Source organism: Dipodomys merriami, unplaced genomic scaffold (genome assembly GCF_024711535.1).
Source record: "Dipodomys merriami isolate MVZ:Mamm:240054 unplaced genomic scaffold, mDipMer1.0.p SCAF_48, whole genome shotgun sequence".
Taxonomy (NCBI): domain Eukaryota; kingdom Metazoa; phylum Chordata; class Mammalia; order Rodentia; family Heteromyidae; genus Dipodomys; species Dipodomys merriami.
In genome coordinates this window covers 7,260,673-7,288,303 of record NW_027206046.1, presented here as the reverse complement: position 1 = coordinate 7,288,303, position 27,631 = coordinate 7,260,673, and the positions used below count along the sequence as shown (strand labels likewise).

General features: G+C 38.3%; 1 protein-coding gene across 2 annotated transcripts; it reads right to left on the bottom strand.

Moving 5' to 3' along the window:
* Positions 1–538: 538 nt before the first annotated feature.
* Bnip2 (BCL2 interacting protein 2) lies at positions 539–27,631 on the bottom strand. 2 transcript variants are annotated; one of them, XM_069995274.1, is made up of 11 exons: positions 27,448–27,631; positions 21,034–21,140; positions 19,884–19,951; positions 19,049–19,225; positions 16,782–16,958; positions 13,325–13,427; positions 11,808–11,939; positions 9,716–9,802; positions 9,500–9,598; positions 8,729–8,764; positions 539–5,458 (listed from the first exon to the last, which is right to left on the bottom strand). In XM_069995274.1, exons 2-11 carry the CDS (start codon positions 21,081–21,083, stop codon positions 5,407–5,409), a joined length of 981 nt encoding a protein of 326 aa, XP_069851375.1. In that variant the 5' UTR covers positions 21,084–21,140; positions 27,448–27,631; the 3' UTR covers positions 539–5,406. The 2 variants fall into 2 exon arrangements, with proteins under 2 accessions (XP_069851375.1, XP_069851376.1); XM_069995275.1 differs by lacking the exon at positions 8,729–8,764.

Genomic DNA, 27,631 nt, shown 5'->3' with positions numbered 1-27,631 from the left:
CCTGCTGGGGCTGGCTTTTGAACCGCGATCCTCGGATCTCAGCCTCCTGAGTAGCTAGGATTACAGGCAGAGCCACTGCAGCCCGTCTCAGTCTTTTAATTCTACCCTTGTGTTCCTTACAAATGAGAACAATTCTAAATGATGAAATACAAAGTCTGGTTAGCAGGCCGAATTCTTCACCCTGTCAGAACAAGAAGCACCCAGGCAAGCAAAAGAAAAAGTCTGGCCTAGCTACTGATCACTCACGCCTGTAATCCTACATATATACGTAAACACATAAAATAAGGTAACAATAAGCCAATTAACCACTCAAAAACCGGAAGTGGAACTGTGGCTTATAGTGATAGAATGCTAGCCTTGAGCAAAAGAGGTCAGGGACAGTGTCCAGGCCCTGAGTTCAAGCCCCACAACCACCACCACCACCACAACCACCACCAAAAAGTAAGTCTGAAACTATATGAAAGGCTTAGTAGATAATTCAGTAAAAATCTGGTAGTGTAATTTTTAAAGAGTTAATAAACAAAGCACAACAAGCTTTCCAATTAATTTATTGATTCATTAATGTTGCAAAAATAAGATGTGCAACAAATCAGGATACAAGTCATTGTATTCCTGGTAAGTCAGGAAAAGGAAATATTACATCTCTAGTAAATCATGTATTTCTTACAGAGACCAAATGACCCATTTTGTACACATATAGCAGGACTGAATGTCTCACTGTGAAACGACAGTACTATCATCTCACTAAAAGGTCACAGTACTTTTGTCCTGATAACAGCATGTGAACTTGTAATGAAAACATTGTTGAAATATATATGTGTGTGTGTGTGTGTGTGTGTGTATATATATATATATATATATGAATGAAAGTGCATCAGTGTCTGAAGAAATTCTCAGTTGTGTTCTATGTGAAGAGTTCCAAGGGCTATGCAAGTCAATGGCCCTGAACACCACCAAATATTAGCTAGGCTTATGTAAATAAACCACTGTTAAGCAGTTGTTAATGTTCAGAAAGGCTGTATACAAAAAGTGCAGTGCAGTAGCCGATATTATTCAAGTTCTTCTTTTTACAAATGGGATATGAAAATGCAAAAAAACTTTAAATGCAAATGTTCTGCCCTTTTTTTGGATGTCTGTGTAATGGAATCAGATGGCTATCTGAAGCAAACAGATTCCTATCATTCTCTACTAAGTTGAATGTACTAGGTTTTCATTTGATACACCATTTGTTAAGAGTGTATTTGAATTTTCCATAGCATTTTAAAAGTTCTCAAACAACGGGGCTGGAAAGGTGGCTCAGTGGTAGAGCACTTGCCTTGCATGCATGAGGCCCTGGGTTCGATTCCTCAGCACCACATAAGCAAAAAAAAAAAAAAAAGCCGGAAGTGGTGCTGTGGCTCAAGTGGTAGAGCGCTAGCCTTGAGCTGAAGAGCTGAGGGACAGTGCCCAGGCCCAGAGTTCAGGCCCCACAACCGGATCCCCCCCAAAAAAAAAAATTAAAAAAAGTTATCAAACAAAAGAAATTATATCTATTTTATATACTTGCAACAAGTTATTAAAATAAATTTATCACTGCCTAATTTTAAAACTACACTGCAGTTACCATTCAGAACTTTAAAGGAAAGTTACCTTACTGGGCCTGACTGGTGTTACGACAATGAGAATCATTAGAAGGGAAAGGGACAGAAGAGCTCCTCCCAGTCAATTTTTTTGAACTAGCTTAGAACACTGCCTTCATATTGCCAAGTTCCCTATTTGGCCTTGCCAACTAACTTGACTCTCCTAGCAACTCAAACTTCACGATTCCCATTCCCTAAATACAAAAACATGCCAAACTTGTAAGTATACTAATCCTATTCTCCATCTGAGATTTCCTTGTGATTCATTTCTCAAATATCCTTAAGGATGGGAAAAAGAATCACAAAAACAAAACAGAATAATGTAGCTGTCTAGATTGTAATCTGATCATTAGCAATCTACTTTATACCACCAGAATGAGGCTGAAACTAGTCACCTGACCAACCCTGTCAAGAAACTGGCCTGTTCTAGTCATACTCTCAATGCTCACTCATTAAGTGAAGAACATCAACAAGGCACTTCTGCATTAAATCATTTCCCACATTCCCTGAGCACCCATACAAATAGCCAAATACTAATGCTTATGTAGTCATCTGAAAGGAGTCTATCAAGAAGCAACCCTTTACTTCTTATAATGCCGGAACTGTGGGCAAATGAAGAAATAAGAACTACAGGTATTTACTTATCTAGCAGTAGACATCAACATTCAGACAAGTAGTGATGTCCATTATGAAAACCTATACAATATTCCTCAACAGTGAAAAAGGAAATTAAATCATAAGCTTCAACTTGAGCACTGTAATTGCGAACCCAAACTGTTCAAACTCGCTTGTGAAAAATAGGTGAAGGAAAACAAGAACTCTTACATTGGTTGTAAGTCTTTTTTCCTTCAATCCAGTCTCCTATACTGTATGTAGCCTTCAGCTTTTCCTGCTGGATATAAAGAAATGGCACCACCTGCTGCCCTCACATGTACTTTGTCCCTTAAGAATAACATTTATGACATCTAAGACTTTATCCCTTTATAGAAGTTTTGTTTTTCTTTCTTTCAGCTATGCAACTACAACTACTTAGAAACTATTTCTCACTGGGGCTGGGAAGGTGGCTCAGTGGTAGAGCGCTTGCCTTGCATGCCTGAGGCCCTGGGTTCAATTCCTCAGCACCACATAAGCAAAAAGAAAAAAGCCGAAAGTGGTGCTGTGGCTCAAGTGGTAGAGCGCTAGCCTTGAGTTGAAGAGCTGAGGGACAGTGCCCAGGCCCAGAGTTCAGGCCCCACAACCGGACCCCCCCCCCTCAAAAAAAAGAAACTATTTCTCACATCCTCCTCATGCTCTTGAGTTAAAGACTATTCAGCTTAAGTGTGGGGTCAATATCCTGTCAGTGCTGCTTAGGAATATGAATAAGTAGAACAAAGAATTTCTTGATTAAGACTTGACTAAAAAGGGGAAACACAGATAACAAATGTAACAAAGATGGTGAAAAACATCTGAAATCTAAACCAATGAAATTCAATCCATGATCCCAGGAAAAAGACACAAAAACCTACAATTACAAGTGCTTTCATTTCAGTCAGTAATGGTAAGTAACATCAGATAATACAGGGAAATGTTACAAAGTACAAATAAACTTAAATACTTCTAAATATTTTATAGAAGTGAAATATTTATTGTGGGCACATTCCATTAAGGTAGAAGTTAAAGCAGTTCTCCTTTCAAGGCTGTGATTCACAACATGTCTCCATCATTATAATTCAAGTGTTACCAGTGTTCCCTTTGGAGGCTTTTCTTTCCTTTTGAGACAGGGTCCTGCACTGTAACCCAGGCTGGCTTTGAATTTACCAAGCTCCTGATTCAGCTTTCTGAGAGCTGGGGTTATAGGTTTGGACCACCATGTCTAGCTGTTCACTTTGAATTTTAATACTCTGACAGAACATGGCTTACTTCTAATATTTGAAATGTTAGAAAAATATCACCTTTGAAAGTTGTTTCTGTAAGTTAGGAACACTGAATGTAAAAGCAAAAGTCAATAAACACAATAAAGAGTTGAAGTTATTCTTCTGTTTTTGAAATTGAAGAGCCAAGTACTTATTGTGGTGGAAAATCACCTACCCAAAAGCTCAGTCCATTTTGAGATGATAAAGACATACAGATGAGCTACAGCTTGAAATGTCCTCCAGATACAGTATGCAAATTACAATGAAACCAGACATGATCTTAATTCATAATCCTCATGTAGTAAAAATTGAAAAGGAATGCCTAGGTAGTTACTATTAATTTTTTCAGCACAAAGTATTTCTAAGGTTTCAACAGGTAACCAGGCTTTGGCTTAATTCACCATAGTGACTTAGTACAGGATGGACATGTTGGATCAAGGTCAAGGGGCTACTAGGGAATCCCCAGAATCCTCTAGCATCTCTCAAAAAGAAAAAAAAAAATTCCTTTTTGTAACAGAAACTTTATACTAAAGAACAAAAACAAAACATAGTAAAAGACACCTGTGTTCTTGCAGGAGATAATCTTACAAGCTTAGTTTACATCTGCTTCAATTTTACTAACTAATGCTCTTGAAAAAAGAGCTTTACATGAAGGGCTGGACAGTGTGACCTTCAAATACAGAGGATATTAAGCTTACTAAATATGTCTGTAACACTTAGTATATGACATAGTTTGCCAGTTTGTTGTAATAGAATTATTATATGTAACTAAGCTTTGTTTGCAGTCACAAATAAAATTTATTTCAATGTAGAACAAATTTTTCATGTTTCTATTAAATGTCCCAAACAGCACAATGCAATGGTGCTCTGTGACTTGCAAACTTAATCTAACTTATAGTATTGTCAAACAGAATTCCACAGAAACTTGAAACACACCTTATGTGACTAGGTCAGAGTACTGAGTTCAAATAAGTGACATAGAAGTATTTTGGTAAAAGTGCCCACAGTGAGAGCAGTTTCAAAAGCCAGCCCGCTTTCTACAGGAAAGTTGTGACAGTGAACACTCATCATATTCTCTGCAATGCCACATAGCACTCACACATTCATGGGCATGAAACCCTGGACACACAAACTCATTTCACATTAGTGAACATATCAAAGATTTTTTTTTAAACAGTTCTGACTTTGGGCCAGAAGATAAAATATGCCATATATACATATATATAATTCCTAATTCCTAAGCCTCTTTAACATTTCTAGTTCTAAAAATGGCTTTTTGACTTGTCTTTAAAAAAAGGAGAAAGTGTGCAATGCATTTATATTTGCACTTCTGAATTAAGGAACAATATGTGCTAAAGTGAAAAAAACACTTGGGATGGTATTAATCTACTTATACTATGTACATGATCTTTGGGTATTCATGAGAATCTGTTTATCCCTTGGAGCAACTTAATTTTCTAAGTCACTCGGGAAATGTATTCAACCATTTACAAAGACAAAAATTCTAACACATTTGCCTGCACATTCTTCTACAAGGTAAGTATACATTAAAAATATTGCTCAAGACATAAAAATATATATTATTTCTTTCCTTTGCCATTTATGCATATAAATATTTTACTGAAGATTGTATCCATCATTCAATAAACAAATGCAAAAATTGCTTTATATAAAGTGTAGTTCTCTGCTATTTAGCAATATAAAGTATAAAATGATTATTAAAGAGTAAAATTCAAGACATTTGCAAACCAGTACAGCAGTGAACAGTTCCTTGTACAAAAAGTCCATTAAGAAAAAGTCAAGTCAATTTTGTAACAGATTACATAAAAATAAAAGCAAAAAGAGCACTGCTTCATCAGCACATTCTTCACTTCTGTCTGGACTAGATGCCAAACTTACTGTTCACTCTTCGGTTCATCTTGTTTTCCATTAAGTTCTTGATCAACTCTGTTTAATTTTTTAAAAAAAGTAGATAATTAAGCATCAACAACTTTCTTTCTAAAAATAACAACCTTTACGCATAGAATATTATTCTGTTAAAAAACAAAGCTTTGCAAAGAAGCAGACATGGTAAAAAGATTACCAAACATTATTTCCCCAACCAGAACGATAAGAGAACTTTTATATGGCAGGAGGACACTGGCAAGAAATGTGCATGTTGATTCTTTCAGAGATTACAAAAATACATACAAACACATTTCTTAAAAGTTCACAAGTTGAAGCTTGGCTACAGCAGGTATCCAGAGATTGGCAATAGGAAGAACAAACTCCCTCAATAGTGATTTTAACAGAAATATTAAGTGTCACTAAAGCTACCCACTGGTCAATTAATACTTTAAAATCTAGTTAATAAAATGCATTCTAATAGAATTAGTCTCCAGAATTCATTGGTATACTTTGTGAATGCCTTTTATTTGTTTTGATAGTAAGAAGCCATAAGAACTTAATGTTCAAAAAGTATCTAAATGTGCATTAAAAAATGTTCCTGGACTAGTGGTCAGTGGCCCCAGCAAATTTAGTTACATGGAGACTTGAAGAATTACACAATAATTATAGAAACCCTTCAGAGATCATGCACAACAATCTATTGCTGTTGTATCTGCAGTATGAGTCACTGGTATGGAAGGCAATGTTTCAGGCCACCTGGGACAATGTAGGAAGACACTGTCCACACTTGTTTCCATCATTTTGATCATCAGCATTCATTATTAAGATTACTGGAGTATGTGTGAAACAGACCTAACAGCCCTGACATAGAGCCTAACAGTCTTGGCCTAGGATAACTCCAGATTAACAACATTTTAAATATTTTTTATATTGGCATGTAATATTTACCCAATTTTTTAAAAACTAAAGTATGGCTAAGACCTAATACCATTATTATTTTAAAACTCTATTGAAACATTTCAACAAATGATGGCCAGGCATACCTGGCCCCACTACGGTGTTTGAAAGAAACTCTAGAAACATTTAAAAATGCTCACTATTCATTTTTTGCCCTCATGATAAACCTAGTGCTTATGCCGATGTTAACTTTAACTGAAAGAGTTTCCACACTACTTCCTTTTTTTTTTTTTTTTTTTTCCTTCTGTTGGTTATGGGATTGTGGGGCATGAACTCAGGGTGGGTGCTGTTCCTGAGCTCTTTTTGCTCAAAGCTAGCACTCTATAACTTTGAACCACAGCTCTACTTCCTAGTTTTCTGGTGGTTAATTAGAGATAAGAGTGCCACTGACTTTTTTGCCTGCGTTGGCTTTGAACCATGATCCTCAGATCTCACCCCAGCTTCTAAGTTCTGGTTTCAAAAACATGTCTCTATATTTATCCATGTGCTGATAATCGTAGCCACACAGGAGGCTGAGATATGAGGATCTCAGTTTGAAGCCAGCCTAGGTAGAAAAGTCTGAGAGATTCTTGTCTCTAATTAATCAGTATAAAAGCTGGACTGGAGTGTGGTTTAAGTGGTAGAATGTCAGCTATGAATGGAAAAATCAGATCTAGAGCTTGACACCCTAACTCAAGTCCCAGTGGAAAAAAAAATTAAAAAAATATTCCTCCATCTAAACTTAATAGAGCATTTTTAGAAAGGACATTATGGAATGTATTTCATCAATAAATGCAACTCATTTTGAAATACAGGAAGTAGCTAGTTTCAAAGTATTCTACAAACTCAGATTGTTTTAAATTTCATCTATGTGTCTGGCAAATGTATAGCAATGTCAAGAGTGCATGAGAAATAAGCATGATCTAAAGTCACTTTCTACATCTCAGTGTTGGCTACACCATTAAAGAGCCACTTAGAAATGTGATTTTATTACATGGTTAAGTAAGTTCTCACCAACAGAAGCAAAGCCACAGTGGCCCACGCCTGTAATCCTAGCTACTCAGGAGGCTGACATCTGAGGATCACAGTTCAAAGTCAGCCCAGGCAGGAAAGACCGTGAGACTCTCATCTCCAATAAACCACTAGAAAATTGGAAGTGGCACTGTAAGAGTGCTTGCCTTGAGCTGAAGAGTACAGGGACAGTGCCCAAGCCCAGAGTTCAAGCCCCACAAGTGACAAAAACAAACAAACAAACAAACAAAGAAAAAAAAAAAGAATGTTCCAGTAATATTTAGTTGTTTCCACAGATAGTCAAAATATGACAAATAAATTTCTCATCTTAAACTCTAAGGTTCTATTAAACTGTGTTTTACTCATCAGTGAACAATTAACAAATCTACAAACAAGATGGATGTGGTGGCACATACTTGCAAGCCAACACTAAGGAGGCTGAGGCAGGAGGAGCGCTGGGTTTGAGGCCAGTCTGGGTTACATAAATGAGTGTTTTTAAAACAAAAAGTTCAAAGTAAGTGTATTAACAAATTAGAAACTAATACACTTTTCTGAATTTCCTATATAAACTCATAACTAATATCTTTGCCTTCCATCTTCTATGCCAAGCTTTTAATAGACAATAGGTTGTTATGCCCAAAGCAGAAGTGTTCAAAAAATATTTAAATGAAAGCAGAGTGTTTAACTGTTAAACGGTTCATTTAGGTATTTTATCACATGTAGAATTTGACTGGTTAGCAGGCTATTTAATTTAAGCATACAAGGAGAAAAATGTTGGTTAGCCAAAGAATATATGCATTGCAAATATAATTATCAACCCCAATAAAATAAATTGATTACTTGAAAGCTTCTGTGAAAATATTTATTTGGTATCAGACAGGGTCCCGATGGCCTTCAACTCATGATTTTTGGCCTCAGCTCCTCAAGTGTTTGGACTACAGGCCAGAAACACCAGACCTGGTTAAGGGGTATTCAGATTTTTCGTTTTTAGTGCTGGTGATCAAATCCAGATCTTTGGTAGTTAGGAAAACACTCTATCACTTGAGCTACATTCCCAGCTCTGCATAAATATTACAAAAGCAACATTTGAGTCTTCTGGTATTTTAAATACTATGCTCACTTATAAGTTCTTTGGTTTATTCAGACCAGTAAGGAAAGAGGGGGTTGAATTCTTAATTGACATTATATCTAGTATTAAAACAGGGTGAATCCAAGTCATATGCAGCATCAGAAACTTTAGATTCACCTTGTATTGGATGTTGGGGTATATTTATATTTACAAGTGCCTTTATCTTTGTCTACAAGCTAACCAATCAATAAGAGTTAGTCTGTGCAATGCAAATGGACTAGTCTAGATGCAACCCAGTCAAGGTGTGCATATACCTTTTTTGTTTCTTTTTAAACTTTTCTTCTTCATACCTTGGTAAGGAAAAGTTATTTCAGTAAATACATGTTACGAGATTAATAAAAACATAAACAAAAAAGGTACTACTAAAAAAAATTTTTTTTTTAAGTTTGCAAGCCCAACCGTTTAAAAGAAACACTATGTAGAAAACAAAGACTGACTCAATAAATCTGGCTTGGATACATCAAACTAAAACCTCAGACTAACAAAACACAGAAACTTCTCTATGTAACAGCAGTGTGATGCTCACTTATTTATGTTAACAACCTAATGCCAAGTCTTTTTAGGGGTTCAAGAGAAGTAAATTAGTAACCAGAACAAATTCCAGTCACTGGAAAATACTGAGGTTCAGCTGATTTAAGTAAGTTTCTGTATAGCAACATGATATTTAAAAATAGCACGAAAAGTTTACACAAATTTTGAGAGTAACCTGCTACAGTAAGTTTACACAAATTTTGAGAGCAACACCCTCTATTTGGAGAATGTTCCTTAGTATTGGCCAATCACTGTATCACTTCTCAGACTGTAAAGACTTTATAAATACAAACTGAATCTCGACCAGGAATCACTTCTAGTTCTTCAACTGGGAGCCTGAAGAAAATAGTGACTTCTGGGAAGACATGGAGAGATGGCTTCTTCTATTTCTTTGTTATACATACATGAAGTGAGATTAAGTATTGAAATACAGTACACCTTGCACATCAAAATGTAATGACTCAATACAATTTAAGAAATGAAACAAAACATACTGTTTTATGCATTCTGGTATGCCAACATATTCCATGGGAACAAGCTCCGCTAGTTCTGCCAAATTAAAGACGTATCTAATTTTTTGGCTGAATTTTGAGCTGTGGAAAGAAAAAAAGAGAAGAAAATCAAAGAAAAACAATTATTTCAATAGTTCTAATAGGATAAGAAATTTATACAAAGAATTTTTTTTAATCTCAAGAGCTCTCAGAGATTACCTAATAAATGGTCTTGTTACAGCCAGAAGTGTCCTGATAAACCAGGAGGGATGTACAATAATTAGGGATTTTAGGTTTTTTCGTAACCTGGAGTTTAAAAAAGACAGAAAAGTTAGGAATTTCTACAATTTTTAATGCTAAGACATGTGGAAGTTTATACAAAATAACTACAAAAATAAGCCATTTCAAACTTCTCAGTTAGACATGAAACTCCTAAAGTCAATACGGTCTTGAAATCTGAGTGTCCCGGCTATTCCTATGAAATAAATTTTAGTAACATTTTACCAAATTTATGTCTATAGTATAGCCTGTTGTTAAATGTCTCCTAGTAATACATTCCAAGACTTTGTCAGCCAGACCAATAATGACTGTAACAGTAAACTACTTTCATGTCTCAAGACCGGGAGAAACTGGAACTCACTCTCAATACCATGTCAGGCAGTGCATAGGCAGACATGTGAGAAAAAAATGACCAAAGCAGTAAGCACCATGAAGCAGATCTAATGGTTATTCTTGAGTACTTTAAGACTTTGATTAGGGCTGGGAAGGTGGCTTAGTGGTAGAGCACTTGCCTTGAATGCCCGAGGCCCTGGGTTCGATTCCTCAGCACCACATAAGCAAAAAGAAAAAAGCCAGAAGTGGCGCTGTGGCTCAAGCGGTAGAGTGCTAGCCTTGAGCTGAAGAGCCGAGGGACAGCGCCCAGGCCCAGAGTTCAGGCCCCACAACCAGACCAAAAAAAAAAAAAAAAAAAAAAAAAAGACTTTGATTAGGGGCTGGAAAGGTGTCTCAGTGGCAGAGTGCCTGCCTTGCATGCATGAGGCCCTGAGTTCAATTCCTCAGCACCACATAAGCAGAAAAAGCTGGAAGTGGTGCTGTGGTTCAAGGGGTAGAGCGCTAGCCTTGAGCTGAAGAGCTGAGGGGCAGTGCCCAGACCCAGAGTTCAGACACCATGACTGGCAAAAAAAAAAAAGACTGATTAAAACTCGAAGGCATTATCCCAGATTTCTTTTTAAATGACCAACTATAAAGTTGTTCACCATGCATATTTCACACAGATAAAACAAGGACTCTATACACATATGTGTATATATATTTTTTGTTTGTTTTGTTTTGGTTGGTTGTGGGACCTGAACTCTGGGTCTAGGCACTTTCCCTTAGTTCTTAAGCTCAAGGATAACACTCTACTACTTGAGCCACGGTGCCATTTCCCGATTTTTCTGCTTATGTGGTGCTGAGGAATCGAACCCAGGGCCTCATGCATGCAAAGCAAGCATTCTACCATGAACCACCTTCCCAGTCCCACATGTGTATATTTTTTAAACCACAAAAGCTAATGTTTGAGTTGATTATACTAGTTTAAATTAGCCATAAGAAAATCAAACCAATTCAAAGACTATAGTATAATTTCCAAGCCAATAAATACAATCTAGAGTTTGTTCCAAAGGAAAATTATATCTAAATAAGAAACAAAATATACTATGCAGTCAGGTGCTGCTGGTGGCTCATATCTGCAATCCTAGGTACTCTCAAAGGCTGAGACCTGAGGATCTTGATTTGAAGCCAGCCCAGGTAGGGAAGTCCATGAGACTTTGATCTCCAATTAACCAGCAAAAAGCCATAAGTGGAGCTTGGCTTAAGTGGTAGAGAACTACACGAGCAAAACCAAAACACAAAAACCTCTCAAAGAAAATGCCTATGCCCTGAGTTCACGTCCCAGGACTGACATGCGCATGCACGCATGCATACACACACACACACACACACACATACAAATATGTTAACATTACAAATTAGACAAAACATTAAATGTACTACATTCTCCACTCTTCCCCAAGGTACAAATTATGTGTTCCAAATTAAGAATAAGGAAAAATGAAGAACAATCTTGTAAGTTATTTTGAATAATTCTTTAGAAAGCAGACAAAAATTAATTGCTTTCTTGACTTTCCAAAATACTATCAAGAGTAGAGCCTTAAGGAAAACACCATTTAAGAAGTAAATATATAATCCTTAAGCGGCAACAGAAAACAAAAATCCAATAAATCCACTATAAAAGTCATTCACACTTGCTTTATGCTTATATTTCCATTACCGTCTATCAATTTGTTGATAGCATTTCCTGAGCCATCCCAGACTGGGCATTTTTCCTCGAGTTGTTGCACCGTTTAAATAGACTATCATGTAGTTTTCTGCTACTAACAGCTCCAAAGTGCCAATAACATATCTGTAAAAAACAAATTAGATATAATCTTCACTGTGAAGAACCGCACTGGCTTCTCCAAATTAATACAAGTCCCTTCTCTCCCACACAATGAGGGAAAATATAATTACAATTAAAACTGCATTAGCAGATATTATGATTATTTAAAATAGTAAGTTCAAGATACATATTAAAATGTCTATAGAATACAATGGACATTGTTTGGGATGTTTCAAAATTACACAGTGGGAAAAAACTGGAAATGAAGTATAATTGTTAACTGCTGAAATGTGTAACTGATAAAGATTTCATGTATTTATTTCCTTTTGTATATGTGTGAATTTTTTTTTTTTTTCGGTCTTGGGGCTTGAACTCTGGGCTTGGGCGCTGTCCCTGTGCTCTTCAGCTCAAGGCGAGCGCTCTACCGCTTGAGCCACAGTGCCACTTCCAGTTTTCCAGTGGTTTATTGGAGAGAAGAGTCTCACGGACTTTCCTGCCCGGGCTGGCTTTGAACCATGATCCTCAGATCTCAGCCTCCTGAGTGGCTAGGATTACAGGCGTAAACCACTGGCGCCCAGCTACGTTTGAATTTTTCCACACTGAAGATTGTAAGACCTGGGCTGGGAATGTGGCTTAGTGGTAGATTGCTCACCTAGCATGCATGAAGCCCTAGTTTGATTCCTCAGTACTACATACACAGAAAAAGCCAGAAGTGGTGCTATGACTCAAGCTGTAGAATGCTATTCTTGAGCAAAAGAAGCTCAGGGACAGTGCCTAGGCCCTGAGTTCAAGCCCCAAGACTGACTTCCCCCCTCCCCTCCCCAAAAAAGATTGTAAGACTCTCACCAACCCGAGATGAATCACTCTATGAAAATTGAAGAGTCAGCTCATTACATGGGATTTCTAGGGACAAATGTAATTTAGCCATGTGATTTTAAGCTGAAAGTAACTTCATTAAATTTAATGTGCCTGCAAATGTAAAATAAATCAGTTGGGAAAAAACCCCCAAAAACATTCAAGGCAGGGTCTAGCTGCTCAGGAGGCTGATCTGAGGATGATGATTCAAAGCCAGCCCAGGCAGGAAAGTTTGTGAGACTCATGTCCCATTAACTACCAGAAAACTGGAAATGGTGCTGTGGCTCAAGTAGTAGAGCTCATGAGCTCAGGGATAGCACCCAGGCAGAGTTCAAAACCCACAACTGACAAAAAAATAAAACATAAATTCAAGAAACATTTTCTAATTTTAAAATGCCAATTTTCCTGTTGAGTTGGAAAACCAGTTTGACAATGCCTGAGAATAGGACATGAACAATTACAACTGAACTTTTATACAGCTTAAGTTCATTTCCTGAACATAGAAGTCTAATTAATTCAAAATTCTATCACACATTTTGTTAGGCTATACTTACTTAAAGAGATTATCCATCAGGTATCTATAGTTAGGCTGGCCACTTTCAGGCATAAAACAGACAGCAAACACAACAATGGCATTTAACCCATCTCCATAATATCCTGAAAAAGAAATGAAGATGTGAGTTTACTCTGAAGACTTCCGAGAAGTTATCTGTATGGCTGTTAGGGAAAGACTGACTTCAACTAGCATAGTAAAAAGCCAGTCATATTTAAGCAAGCAGAAAAATATAGTGACATATACAAGCAGACACACATAACACACAACATCTGAAGTAAAGCACTCAAACTATGGTTAAAATGGTTGCTTTTTTTTTTGTCATGGGGCTTGAACTAAGGTCTTAGGCACTGTCCCTGAGCTCTTTTAAGGCTAGGATTCTACCACTTTGAGCTCTTTTAAGGCTAGGATTCTACCACTTTGAGCCACAACCCACTTCCTGTTTTCTTGCAGTTAAATGGAAGTAAGATTCCCAGGGGCTTTTCTGCCAGGGATGGCTTCAAACCGTGATCCTCAAATCTCAGCCTCCTGAGCAGGCAGGATTACAGGATGAGCCACTGGTGCCTGATAGTGGCTGTTTTTTTTGTCGGTCATAGGGCTTGAACTCAGGGCCTGAACGCTGTCCCTCAGCTCTTCAGCTCAAGGCTAGTGCTCTACCACTTGAGCCACAGTGCCACTTCCGGTTTTCTGGTGGTTTATTGGAGATAAGAGTTTCCTGCCTGGCCGGGCGCTGGTGGCTCACGCCTGTAATCCTAGCTACTCAGGAGGTTGAGATCTGAGGATCGAGGTTCAAAGCCAGCCTGGGCAGGAGAGACCCTGAGACTCCTATCTACAATAAACCACCAGAAAACTGGAAGTGGCGCTGTAGCTCAAGTGGTAGAGTGCTAGCCTTGAGCTGAAGAGCTGAAGAGCTGAGGGACAGCGCCCAGGCCCAGAGTTCAAGCCCCATGACCGACAAAAAAAAAAAAAAGTTTCCTGCCTGGGTTGGCTTTGAACCTTGATCCTCAGATCTCAGCCTCCTGAATAGCGAGGATTATAGGTGTGAGCCACCAGCACCCAGCCAGTGGCTGATTTTTTAAAAGGAGATATTACAATAAAAAACTGGATATATATCTGACATATTCCTTGGTGAAGAAAACTACAAAAATGTATTTCAACTAAACCTTTAACTAGTAAGCTATATTCAGTAATCATGCTTAAAGTCATTTCTATTGTCTGTACACAAAGTAAATAGATCTGGTATTTCAAGAACATTAGAATCTTTACTAGCTTTTTTAATAAGTCACGAAACATATTAAGTGTGGTAATCTAGTAAGGTAAGATCCCTAAAGAAAATGAAGTGCTATTTCTGAAAGGCATTAGGTTTAAGTTATAAGGCAGGCCTTACAAGTTGATTTCTATGAACTAGCTGAATTAATGCCTATCTGTGGCCTTTCTAACCTAGATGATCTTGCTTTCTTCATCTTGAATAAGATTAAATTAGGCATAAGAATGTAACTGCAAATATGCAAGTGATTTGCTTTCAGATGAATGAAGACTGTAGAGATAAGGGAGGCAATGTATTTGGTAGAGAGCAAAGTAAGTGGAAATGATTCTGTGTGAGGAAAAAAAATCAGTTTGCCTGACCTACTGGCTCCTCTGGGCAGTGCAATGTTAGGCCTTAAGGAAACCAGATATGCTTTCCAGAATAAGCTACATTCTGACCTAATATTCTGACACTATTTGCACAGTGCCTATGCAAACTCTATATAGTAGTACAGTTAAGAATGACAGGAGTTAGAACTTGAATTTTCATTGCTTTCCTATTTGACTGTAAATTTCTTAAGGGAATGAACTAAATTTTATTAATTTCTGCACATCTTATAAATATACAAAGTGGGTGCTCACAGAAATGTGGAATGAACTGTTAAGTGATCTGTTCAGTGTTTTAAGGGAAATAATTAAGAGTTATAGTTGAAGACTAAGTTTTACTACTATCCAAAAAAAGACTTGTATAACAATGACTCAGTAGTTTTATTTATAATAATCCAAACTGGAAACAACTTACATCTCCATCAGGAGAACAGATAAGCAAATGTAGTTTTTCCATGCACTGAACACTCTTCAGCAATAAGAAGGGATCTACTACAGCTGACATGTATAACATGGATGACAGTAGCATACTATATAGTGCATAGTACACAGTTATTAGTTTTATGTAATTTTAAGAGGAAAAACTAATCACAGAGAGGTAGATATTAGAATAGTTGATACCTATTGAGGGGTAATATTCATCGGAAAAGGGTATTAAAAAACTTCTTGGGCATAGGTGTTCTCTGTTTAAGAGTGAGAATTATAGCTGGGTCCTGGTGGCTCACACCTATAATCCTAGCTACTCAGGAAGCTGAGATTTGAGGATCCTGGTTCAAAGCCAGCCCAGGCAGGAAAGTCTGTGAGACTCTTATCTCCAATAAACCACTCAGAAAACCAGAAGTGGTGCTGTGGCTCAAGTGGTAGAGCACTAGCCTTGAGCTGAAGAGCTGAGGGACAGAGCCCAGGCCCAGAGTTCAAGCCCCATGACTGACAAAAAAAAAAAAAAAAAAAGAGGATTAAAGACACGGGCATTTAGTTATAGAGGTATTAACTATATATTTATAGTATATAAATTTACTTTGTATGAAGTATAAAGTCATACAAAGGAAGAAAAAGTAAACCAGTTTTGGGTAGTGAAAGATAGGTGGGAGGGAGTAATTTTTCAATGCAAATTTTTATGTAGGTTTTATTCTTTTTTTTTGTTGTTGGTCATGGGGCTTGAATTCTGGGCCTGGGTGCAGTCCCTCAGCTCTTCAGCTCAAGGCTAATGCTCTATCTACCACTTTGAGCCACAGTGCCATTTTGTTTTTCTGGCAGTTAATTGAAGGTAAGAGTCTCACAGACTTTCCTGCCTAGGCTGGCTCTGAACCACGATCCTCAGATCTCAGCCACCTGAGTAGCTAGGATTATAGGCGTGAGCCACCGGCACCTGGCTATAGGTTTTATTCTTTCCACTTCAAACCTGTTATAGTCCTAAAATGATGTAAGAATCATTTATTATTCTTCCAAATTCATGTAATATCTATAGGGATACTATGTATTAAATATTTTTTGTCATTACTGGGGATTGGAGTCAGGGCCCCACATTTAGGCAGTGCTCTACCCCCTTGAACTACTCCTTCAGCCTCTTTTAGCCTTGACTATTTTTGAGGTAGTCTCCCTTTATACACAGGCTGTGATCCTTATGCTTCACTATGTAGCTAGAAATGACAGGTCCTTGTCATCACGCCCAGATACTAGGTGAGATAGTGTCTTGAGAACTTTTATGCCTGAGCTAGCCTCAAATGATGATTTCTCCATCTCTGTCTAGTGATATCCACCTCCCAAGTAGCTAGGATTGTAGGCTTGAACTACCATACCCAGCATAATGTTCAGTTAAGTCTTACCTCCATGGCTGATAACTTTTTTATAGGGTTCAATTGCCTTCATATCAACCCTGTGATCCTGTTCTCCAATCCTGAACATACGCCAGCGTCGTCCATCTTCTTTTTCCTCTGCTGCTGTGTATTCAGTAATTGAGTCTTTCCTAATTACTTCAGTAGTTTTGGGTTTTGGAAGGTCATCTGTTAAAATAAAAGTTTTTTGAATTGCAAATTGTTATTTATGCAATAAAAATCAAATCATAAGTTAACCACTTTACTATCTAGATTGAAATTTTTTGAGATGGTACCTCTGTGCTGCCCAAATTGGCCTCAACTCCTAGGCTCAAATGATCTTCCCACTTCAGCCTCCCAATTAGCTGGGCATACAGGTGCATATCACACCGTGCTGATATAGGGGATTCTCATTATAGCATCTTTAGAATTTGAAGCATCTCTTCCAGAATACTGGAAAAGGCTTACTCTACCCCAATATGACATCATTTTATGTTGTTAGACGTCAGTTTTCTAAGACTTTTTTTTTACTCTCCAATTTAACAAAGCACCTGATCACAGAGCAATGTGTATCCACAAATTTAGAAAAGTGAATCCATATAGCCATCTATAATTTCTTTCTAGGGTGTCCACTTATGACTTTATTAATGATAATTACTACTAAAGATTACTGCAATGACCGAGTCAATATTTTTAGCATATAATTTTCAAGCACTATAATACAAGATAGAAAGTGGTTAACTGCTCAGTGATCTTTTTCCATGTGATCATTCTGAAGAATGCATGCAAATATTTACTTAAATTAACATTAGCCAAAGCACCAATGATTAGGTGTAATTTATGCTTGCAGGTTGCAGTTTAGCTGATTTTAAATGAAGTAATGATTTTCAAAATTTTAGTATCATAGTCCTTACCAACAGATGGGGAAGGGGGAACCTACTGCATGTTAGTTGTTTCCAAGATAAAGCTGTTAACGGAAAATATCCTTCCAGGAAATGACTACAGCAGCATTAAAGAAAGAAGAGACAAAACACACAGGCAGAAAACTATTTCAGTATCTTTAAAAATATTGCTTATTATTGGACTGCATATTGAGCCAGTAAAACTGTAGATAAAATGCCTAATGTTAAACTTCAAAGTAAAATCATTTTAAAGATGGTATATAAATTATTAACAACCATATAAAGACATTATACGGAGCTATTATTGTCTAATTCAACAAGGCATGCAAAGTAAGACACATGCCAATTCCTTTGAATTCTAAATAACCAAAATGATAATGTAAACTTGAGAGCTAAGTACACTTCAGCTTGTGTTGGTAATTTTAAAGTAGAGCATCATTACATAAAGCGCCTTAAAAATCACCCCCAAAACTGAGTGCCACGGGCTCACGCCTGTAAATCCCAGGAGTGTTCTTGTGAAGGAAGCAGAACACCATCTTAGAAATTACCAGGTGCTGGTGGCTCATGCCACCTAATCCTTGCTACTCAAGAGGCTGAAATCTGAGGATCATGGTTCAAAACCAGCCTGGGTAAAAAAGTCTGAGAGACTCTTTTCTCTAATAAATAAACTGTCTGGAAAAGCTGGAAGTGGAGCTTTGGCTCAAGTGGTAGAGAGATAGCTTGGAGCAAAAGAAGCTAAGGGACAGCACTAGGCCCTGAGTTCAAGCCTGAGGACTGGCACATGCACACGCGCACGCGCGCGCGCACACACACACACACACTTTCTCTCTCTCTCTCTCTCTCCCCCCTAAAACTTCTCTTCAGAACTCTCTCTTTGCAAATATGTAAGTCCTTGTAGTGTATTCTATTAAAACATAACTTTATAGTAAAAAAGACAAAAAAAATCCACCTATATAATCTACTATACAGTTTAGAAAACGACAGAATACTCCATGTTTGCAGAATCTTGTACCTTAGTAACAATGCAGCTTAAAAGAATAGCTATTTGAGGGGCTGGGAAGGTGGCTCAGTGGTAGAGCACTTGCCTTGCATGCCTGAGGCCCTGGGTTCGATTCCTCAGCACCACATAAAGAAAAAAGCCAGAAGTGGCGCTGTGGCTCAAGTGGTAGAGCGCTAGCCTTAAGCTGAAGAGCTGAGGGACAGCGTTCAGGCCCAGAGTTCAGGCCCCACGACCGGATCCAAAAAAAAAAAAAGAATAGCTATTTGATAAAAATCCTTTAACACACTATATTTTAGTAGGCTTCATAATTAAGTTTTAAGGTACATAATGACAAAGATTCATTAATGAAGCTTAATAAAAAACAATGAAACAATTACCTTCCCACTCAAACTCATTACTGTTTTCAGATGGGGTGTCTAAACCATCTAAGTCAATCTCCCCACTTTCATCCAAGTCATCTGACAACACAGAACCATCACTAGGATCCAGTGTTAGGCTAATGTCTGGAGCAGTTAGTTTCTTTCTCACTTTATTTCCATTAACTTCTGGGGAGCCTAGAATTGAAAAACAAAGGAAAAAAATGCTTGAGTTGCATAAGAGAAACATTTCAGCTACATAGTTCCTGAGAAAAACTTTAAACAAATAACAAAACATTAGTAATTTACAAAATTTGGATTTGATCTGTTCTGCTTCTACATCACTGGCGAGAGATCAGTGAAGTAGCCATGTTTTTTTTTTTAAATAACAGAGGAAGAGTTTGTAGCCACAAGTCCAAATATTTAATACTGCTTACTATGTATCATGTTAGAGTGAGATTATTCTATCACTAATAGCTGAAAACTGAATCTTCACTAGATTTCACATACTCAATCTTTGCTATGCACAAATATATTTACTAATTTCAATAATTGGAAAAGCTTTAGGGTTTGAGGTATGGCTCAGGTGATAGAGTGCCAGTCAATGAGTTGAGAGCAACAGATACCAAGTTCAAGTCTTTTCTGTTACCAAGTAACAGTCTTTGTCTACCTCCTGCAAAACATTTCTAAAAACCAATCATTTATTTATGTATATCTAAATTTCTCAAGCACTCCAAAACAGCTCTACTCAATGTGCACTTAATTTCTCCAAAAACTTGGTGATTCTTTTTCTTGACAAAGAAATGTGTTCAAAATAACCCAAAGTCCACCGAGAGAAAAGTGCTAAAGTACTTACCAGGTTGGCTCTCTGGTCCAGTTACACCTAGTATATCTGCTTCAATACTATCATCTTCTGGTAAAGGGCTGGAAGACACAGGCATAAGTATCTTTAACACAGAAAGTAAAAAAACAAAAAACAAAAAACAAAAACTCAGACTGTTAAAACATGACTTATATATAACTCTATGTAACACATATGCATATATAAATTGCTTAAAATCTTTTCTTTTCTTTTTTTGTGCTGGTCCTAGGGCTTGAACTTAGGGCCCGAGTGCTGTCTCCAAGCATTTTGCTTAACGCTGGTACTCTTATCACTTGAGCCACATCCACTTGTAGCTTTTTGGTGGTTAATTGGAGATAAGAATCTTATGGTCATTTTTGCCAGGGCTGGCTCTGAACCTCAGTCCTCAGAGCTCAGCCTCCTCCTGAGTAGCTAGGATTACAGGCATGAGCCACCATTGCCAGCTACAACTATAATTCTTATGCAAAAATCAGACTATAAATAAATTCCAATGTATCAATACAATGTGGTGTATGATACAGTGCATGCAGCTATTTTCAAATACAATGAAAGTGTGGTAACGGTGGTTATAGTTCTGAGTCTAGCAATCCTCTACCACTATCACTGTTGTGTACTATTCCCTCAAACTCTTTCTCCAGCTGTCCATATTCCAACTGCTAAGGCACTTACTGAGTGCTGGAAGTCTTCTGACCAAGATGAAATGGAACCATCACTTAAATATAAGGTCTGCCTTTGGAAAGTGTCAAAGTGTCTTGCCAGAAGAAGATCCTTGTTTATTTGTTTACTAAGTTTTTTCTTGGAAAAAATCCACTCATTTTAAAAATTCATAACAAACAACTAAAGAGTCCATTCTAGGAGTTCTGACCCACAACGTTTTAAAAAATACCACATTAAAACGTTGTTTTGTAAAAAGGGGAAAATCTGAGATTTAAGAGATCAAAATGAACATAAAGCGTTACAGATTCCATATACACTTGTAAGCAAACAATATGCAAGAGAATCATTCTGTTAAATGTTCATTCCTTTGTATCAAATGATCATTTATTAACATTACTTTTTTAAAAAGCCTAATATTCATCAAGTGATAACTCAATACATTCTAAGATTTTGTTCTAAATTTGTTTTCAATGAAAAGTATGCTCACATTGGAAAATCTTCATCTTGCCATTCTTCTTTCAATTCTACACCTTCCATCCTCAACCTAGATTCAATGTCAACTTCCAACTCCTGATAATTCAGAGAGCCAATATTCTGTTAAGGGAAGAAAAAAATGGCAGGAATTTAATTTCCAGTTCACTTATCTGACAAAAAGGCACAAGAATCTTATATCTTAATTCCTCTATCAGTCATAGAGCTTTTAGTTCAATGATGTAGTTATGAAATCAATTTATCAAGCAGAAACTTTTTTCTTTCACAGAATGAGAAGACAACAAAATATAGGTAACATGAAATCTACTTGCAGTAAGGATATTGTTAGGTTAAAGTATTTGTTCACAACTGTATACATACAGATTTATGTCTGGTTATGACTTAAAATGTATTTCATATTATGAGTTACATAGCAAATTGAAGCAGGAGCAAGATATTAAAAATAAACAGCATGGGGCTGGAAAGGTGGCTCAGTGGTAGAGCGCTTGCTCTGCATGCATGAGGCCCTGGGTTTGATTCCTCAGCACCACATAAGCAGAAAAAAAAAAAAAGCCGGGAAGTGGCGCTGTGGCTCAAGTAGTAGAGTGCTAGCCTTGAGCTGAAAAGCTGAGGGACAGCACCCAGGCCCAGAGTTCAGGCCCCATGACCGGAAACGCCCCCCCCCCAAAAAAAAAGTTAAAAATAAACAGCCAGGTGTGGTAGTGCACACCTATAATTTCAGCACTTGGGAGTCAAGAGAGCAGGATAACTGAAAGCCATCTCATTAAAAAAAAAATTATGTTCCAGAATAACAAAATTGCAGTGGAACTTTTAAATGTTAAGATTTCATATAATAAACTTAATTCAAATCTCTGTTGAGAGTGAAGCTGTTCCTCACTTACGTCTTAGAAGGAGGTTTTGAACATTTGGAAAAAGTTCAAATTTTGAAGAACCACTCTTTGGCATACAAAAAAAACAGATATAACTTTTCCTCATCAAAACATTCACTTAGGAAAATTAGTTTATATGTATCAATGTATATGTTTATAATTGTATATGGGTGAAGTATTTTTAATTCTGAGAAAACACTGATCTAAGTAATTTTAAGGAATTAAACACTTAAAATAATTCTGACATTTAGCAGTTTCTGTTTCTAATACATATGTTTTAATTAACACACCCACAATTATCATTTTATAGCCAGGTACATCCTAGCTACTTAGGAGGCTGAGATCTGAGGATCATGGTTCAAAGCTAGCCAGGGAAGGGAAGTCCATGAGACCCTTATCTCCAATAAATCACTCAGAAAAACAGAAGTGGCACTGTGGCTCAAGTGGTAGAGTGCTAGCCTTGAATGAAAAAAGCTCAGGGACAGTGCCCATGCCCTGAGTTTAAGCTGCATGACCAACAAAAAAAAAAAGATCACTTTACAGACTGCATTTTTGTCAGCAACTCTTTTCTGTAGAGGGCATTAAAAAAAGAAAAAAAGGTACTTTATCAAACTACTTTTCTATTTAGAACAAAAAGACAGTCCAAGATTATAGTCAACAAGTGCAAATATTTAATACTGCTTACTCTGTGTCATGTTAAATTGAGATTATTCTATCATTAATAGCTGAAAACTGAATCTTCACTAGATTTCACATACTCAGTCTTTGCTATGCACAAATATATTTACCTAATTTCAATAATTGGAAAAGCTTCGGGGTTTGAGATATGGCTCAGGTGCCAGCCAAGGAATTGAGAGTAACAGATACCAAGTTCAAGTCCCAGTCTTGGACCCTCCCCGCCCTCAAAAAAAAGAAAAGCTTCCAATTATCTCATCTTACTGCTCTACTGGTTATTTGAAAAAAAAGATCAGTGTTCTGCCTGTCTTTTTCAAAACTACATAATATTTCAAAAGTAAAGACAGTGACTGAAAGTTGCAAACAATCATGTTTGGCACATCTACAAGCCTGACATATTAAATGGATAAACATTTAAATGTAAGGTATGATCTTGGATAGCAAGCAAGCCTTTTGCTCAACCTCTTTGGTTTATTTTGCTTGTTAAATTATATAAATAGGATTCCTATTTGCTTTACCTCTAAAAATCATAATCAATTTTTGTGAGAATCTACATATATGTAATATAAGTTCCTGTTGGTAAAATTATTCCTTATTTGTAAGAATTATTTCTCTTAAAATGTAGAAGATAACCAAACCTTTGGGCTGTTTTACTGCCTGAACAAAAGAACACTGACACAACCTTTAAAGGTAGTTAACTACAGAAAGCCCAACTCCTTCAGCCCTTTGAACCTTCTCAACTCTAATATATTGAAGCATATGACTTTAGCATACCTCAGGCTATGGCCATGGATATTTAGCTTAGGGGATGACTGATTAAGGTATTTATACAAAGGAGAAGGAGAAATAAACATTGATTAATGGTACCATTCCATCAAGAACACTAGGTAAAATTAAGTACACGAGGTAGATAAAAATAAGCTAAACAACTATGAGAATCGACTCTTGGTAGCACTTTTATCACCGAGCAGCTGGATAAAACAGAAAACAAGAAGCGTTCATAGGGCTGGGAAGGTGGCTCAGTGGTAGAGTGCTTGCCTTGCATGTATGCAAAAAAAGGAAGAGTTCATATAAGTACAACTACTATGAAGAAATCATGATATTGCTGACTCAAAAGTTAACTGTGGTGTTTCCCACTTTTTTGATTCAGATATTAAAAAAATTAAAGATCATGCAAGTAACATTTTAATATACTTAAAAAGTAATAGATTACTTCCTTATACTGCAACAGAGGGTAGGTATGGTGGTAAATCCAATCAAGATAAAGAAGAGAAAAAAAAAAAAAAGATAAAGAAGAGTTTCCAGAAGCAGCTTATTAGCAAGATAATAGCTAGAAGCTGGTGTCAGTGGCTCATGCCTGTAATCCTAGCTACTCAGGAGGTTGAGATCTGATGATTATGGTTCAAAGCCAGCCCAGACAAGGAAGTCAGTGAAACTCTTATCTCCATTAATCACAGAAAAAGCCGGAAGTGGTGCTCTGGCTCAGGTGGTCGAGTGCTAGCCTTGAGCAAAAAGGGGCTTGGGGCAGTGCTCAGGCGTAGAGTTCAAGGCCCAGGACCAGGGGAAAAACAAACAAACAAACAAACAAAAAAAGATTAACTAGAATTACCTTTAAAAGTTCACACAGCAATTTTATGGAGTTAAACACTGCTTAGAATAGGTTCAAGTAAAGCCCAATCTGTGTGAAATTAATTCCACTTGGCAGGAGGAAAGCATTTACCCATCTAAACAGGTTTCATCCCAAATATTTTATTCTTTCATGAGCAGTTTGTATGTTTATGACTGATCATCAAAACATCCCGGAGCTGGGTGCCAGTGGCTCATGGTTTGAAACCAGCCTGGGCAGAAAAGTCCTAGACTCTCTTCTCTTATCTCCAATTAACCACAAAAAACTGGAAGTGGAGCAGTGGCTCTAGTGGTGGAGCACTAGCCTCAAACACAAAAGCACATGCAAGACCAGAGCTCAAGCCCCAGGATCTGCAAAAACAAAACAAACCCCTCAACAAACAAAGGAAAAATCCTACAGTCTTGCTTGCTGTTCTATTGACAAGTACAGGATCACATAGGTTTTTGTTTGTTTGTTTGTTTTGCCAGTCATGGTGCCTGAACCCTGGGCCTGGGCACTGTCCCTCAGCTCTTCAGCTCAAGGCTAGTGCTCTACCACTTGAGCCACAGCACCACTTCCAGCTTTTTCTGCTTATGTGGTGCTGAGGAATTGAACCCAGGGCCTCATGAATGCAAGGCAAGCACTCTACCACTGAGCCACCTTCCCAGGCCCACACATAGGTTTTTAAGAATGAAGTGACATCCTCTATCAGAAATGTTAAAAGCAAAATTTACTAGAATGATGCTGATTTCTCTCAAATTGTAAAATAAAGTACAGGATAAGTATGTCATCTGTAAGAGACAGAATTAAATTATCAGATGTTTTAACACCTTTTAAGAAAAATAAAGCCTAATACCTGACTTCTGTGACAGTTACAAATGTCTTCATATATAAAACAGTAACAAATTTGGAATGTTATTAAGTTTTTTTTTAAACACTTACTAATTTAAATTTTTTATTTCTTTTTTTTGGGGGGGGTGCAGTCGTGGGGCCTGAATTCTGGGCCTGGGTGCTGTCCCTCAGCTTTTCAGCTCAAGGCTAGCGCTCTATCACTTGAGCCACAGTGCCACTTCTGGATTTTTTTTTTTTTTTGCTTATGTGGTGCTGAGGAATCGAACCCAGGGCCTCATGCATGCAAGGCAAACACTCTACCACTGAGTCACCTTCCCAGCCAGAGGAATGTTACTAAGTTTAAAAGGATACTTTCCCATCTACTGTAAGTCAAGATTAATTTATGGGTCCTGGATATACTTTTTTTTTTTTTTTTGCCAGTCCTGGGACTTCAACTCATGGCCTGGGCATTGTCCCTGAGTTTCTTTTGCTCTATCACTTGAGCCACAGCGCCACTTCTGGCCTTTTTTGTTTATGTGGTACTGAGGAATGGAACTCAGGGCTTCATGCATGATAGGCACTCGCATGCAACTTCTAAGCCACATTCCCAGCCCTATACTTACATTTTAAGATGCTTGTTCTACCTGAATTACTCTGTTAGAATGAACATAAGGTGCTTTTCTCATCTGTACCCACCATCTCCTGTTTCAACCAACAATCATGTGAAGTACAAAACAGCATTATTATGACACCAAATCCAGATTCCAAGATCTAGATCAAAATTATTTCTATCACAGCAGTCTCCATTCATTGGCAACCTCACATGGAATAAATTTGTAACACCATTACATTTATGTTAAAAGGTCCTGAATTGCCTAAAGAACTCAGTAGCAATGCTTTATGATAATCTAGTTGAAACTTCACATATGCAGAAGTGGCCATCCCAGCTTCCTGTCAAACCTTGACATTATTAGGCTGCACAAAAGAAGATTATGATGAGCAGGAATATAGTTTAGAGAAAATGTTAAATGGTAAGAACTAAGGAGAAACTTTAATACTGAGGAAATTTATCCATTTACAAATGACTGAATTTTTTTCCAACAACTGCAGAAATTCTTAGCTAACATTCCAAACTGAATATGTCTAATTGAAGAAATCAATCATCGTGCCACGTGTTGCTGACTCACACTTTATTTTTTTGGTCGGTTGTGGGGCTTGAACTCGGTGCCTTGACACTGTCCCTGAGCTCTTTTTGAGTGGTTAATTGGAGATAAGAGTCTCTTGGAGGACTTTTCTGCCGGGGCTGGATTCTAACCCAGATCCTTAGAACTCAGCCCCCTGAGGAGGTAGGATTACAGGCATGAGCTACCAGCACCTGGCCAGCTCAAACTTCTAATTCTAGCTTCTCAGGAGGCTGAGATGTGAGGATCATAGTTCAAAGCCAGCCAGGGCAGAAAAGTCGGAAGTGGAGGTGTGGCTCAAGTGGTAAGAGCGCCAACGGCCCAGTTCAAGCTCCAATTGTCACAAGCAGGCAAATAGACAAGAGACCAGAGACAAAAGATAGACAGATGGGCAGACGGGAGAAATCAGGTGTCAGGGGTCAGGGAAGAGCCTAACTAAACCAAAGTAAGGCTAAGAAAGCAACTGTATGATGCGATCACATACTTCATTCACCGAACTAAGTAAGTATGCATGCACACGGCAAAAGCTATGCCACTGAGGAGCTGGCAGGGCAATGGCAGTGAAGACCCAAACAGTTTCTGAATTTAACCCTAGTGTACTACGTTCTCCAGGGGCACCAACGACATCTGGAAAAGCCCAGCTATTATTACTATTATTTTTTTTGGGGGGGGGGCCAGGTACTTAAAACAGAAAAGGTAATCTTGAAAACACGCAGAGACTCGGCTTTACAAGTACACGCCCTGCATTCTGCTTCAGCTTGTTCAGGAAGGTCTATTAGAGATCTGAGTTACTGGTGTCGTTTCCGCGTCCATCCCCCGCCCCCCCCCCCCGAGGCTAACGAGGTACACCAGAGGTCCCAAGTTTCTTTGTTCTGCAAAGGGGATAGACGCTGCACATAAATACGGAACCAACTTGAGCTCGTCACCGCACCCAGGCGTGAGTGTGTGTGTGTGTGTGTGTTCATCCAAAGCACACGCACCACAAACGGAAAAGGAAGAGGGGGGGGCAGGATTGGCAAAAGAGCCGGGCGAAGGGCGGGGACCGAGGCTGGGCGGGCCCCGGAAAGTGCCTCCGCCGGGGGGGTTCTTCGGTGCCCCAGGCCACAGATAACCCCTGGGATCGGTCGCCCTGGAGGCTTGTGGGTGCACGCGCCCCTCAGAAGAGCGTCACCGGCCCGCAGACGCGCGCCCCCAGGCCCAGCTCCAACCCACACCCGCAGCGTCCAGGCCGCCCGGGCCGCGCTCACCCCGGAGGCAGCCGGGGCCCCCTCGTCCTCTTCGCCCCTCCAGGCCGGCGACGTGGGGCTGACGGCCAGGTCGCAGAAGGTGGCACCGAGCGGAGACTGCTCCCCCTCGGTCGGCGGTAGAAACCTCAGGCCACTTCCCGGACCACAGAGGTAACAGCAGCCGTAGCAGCTGACCCGGACGCAC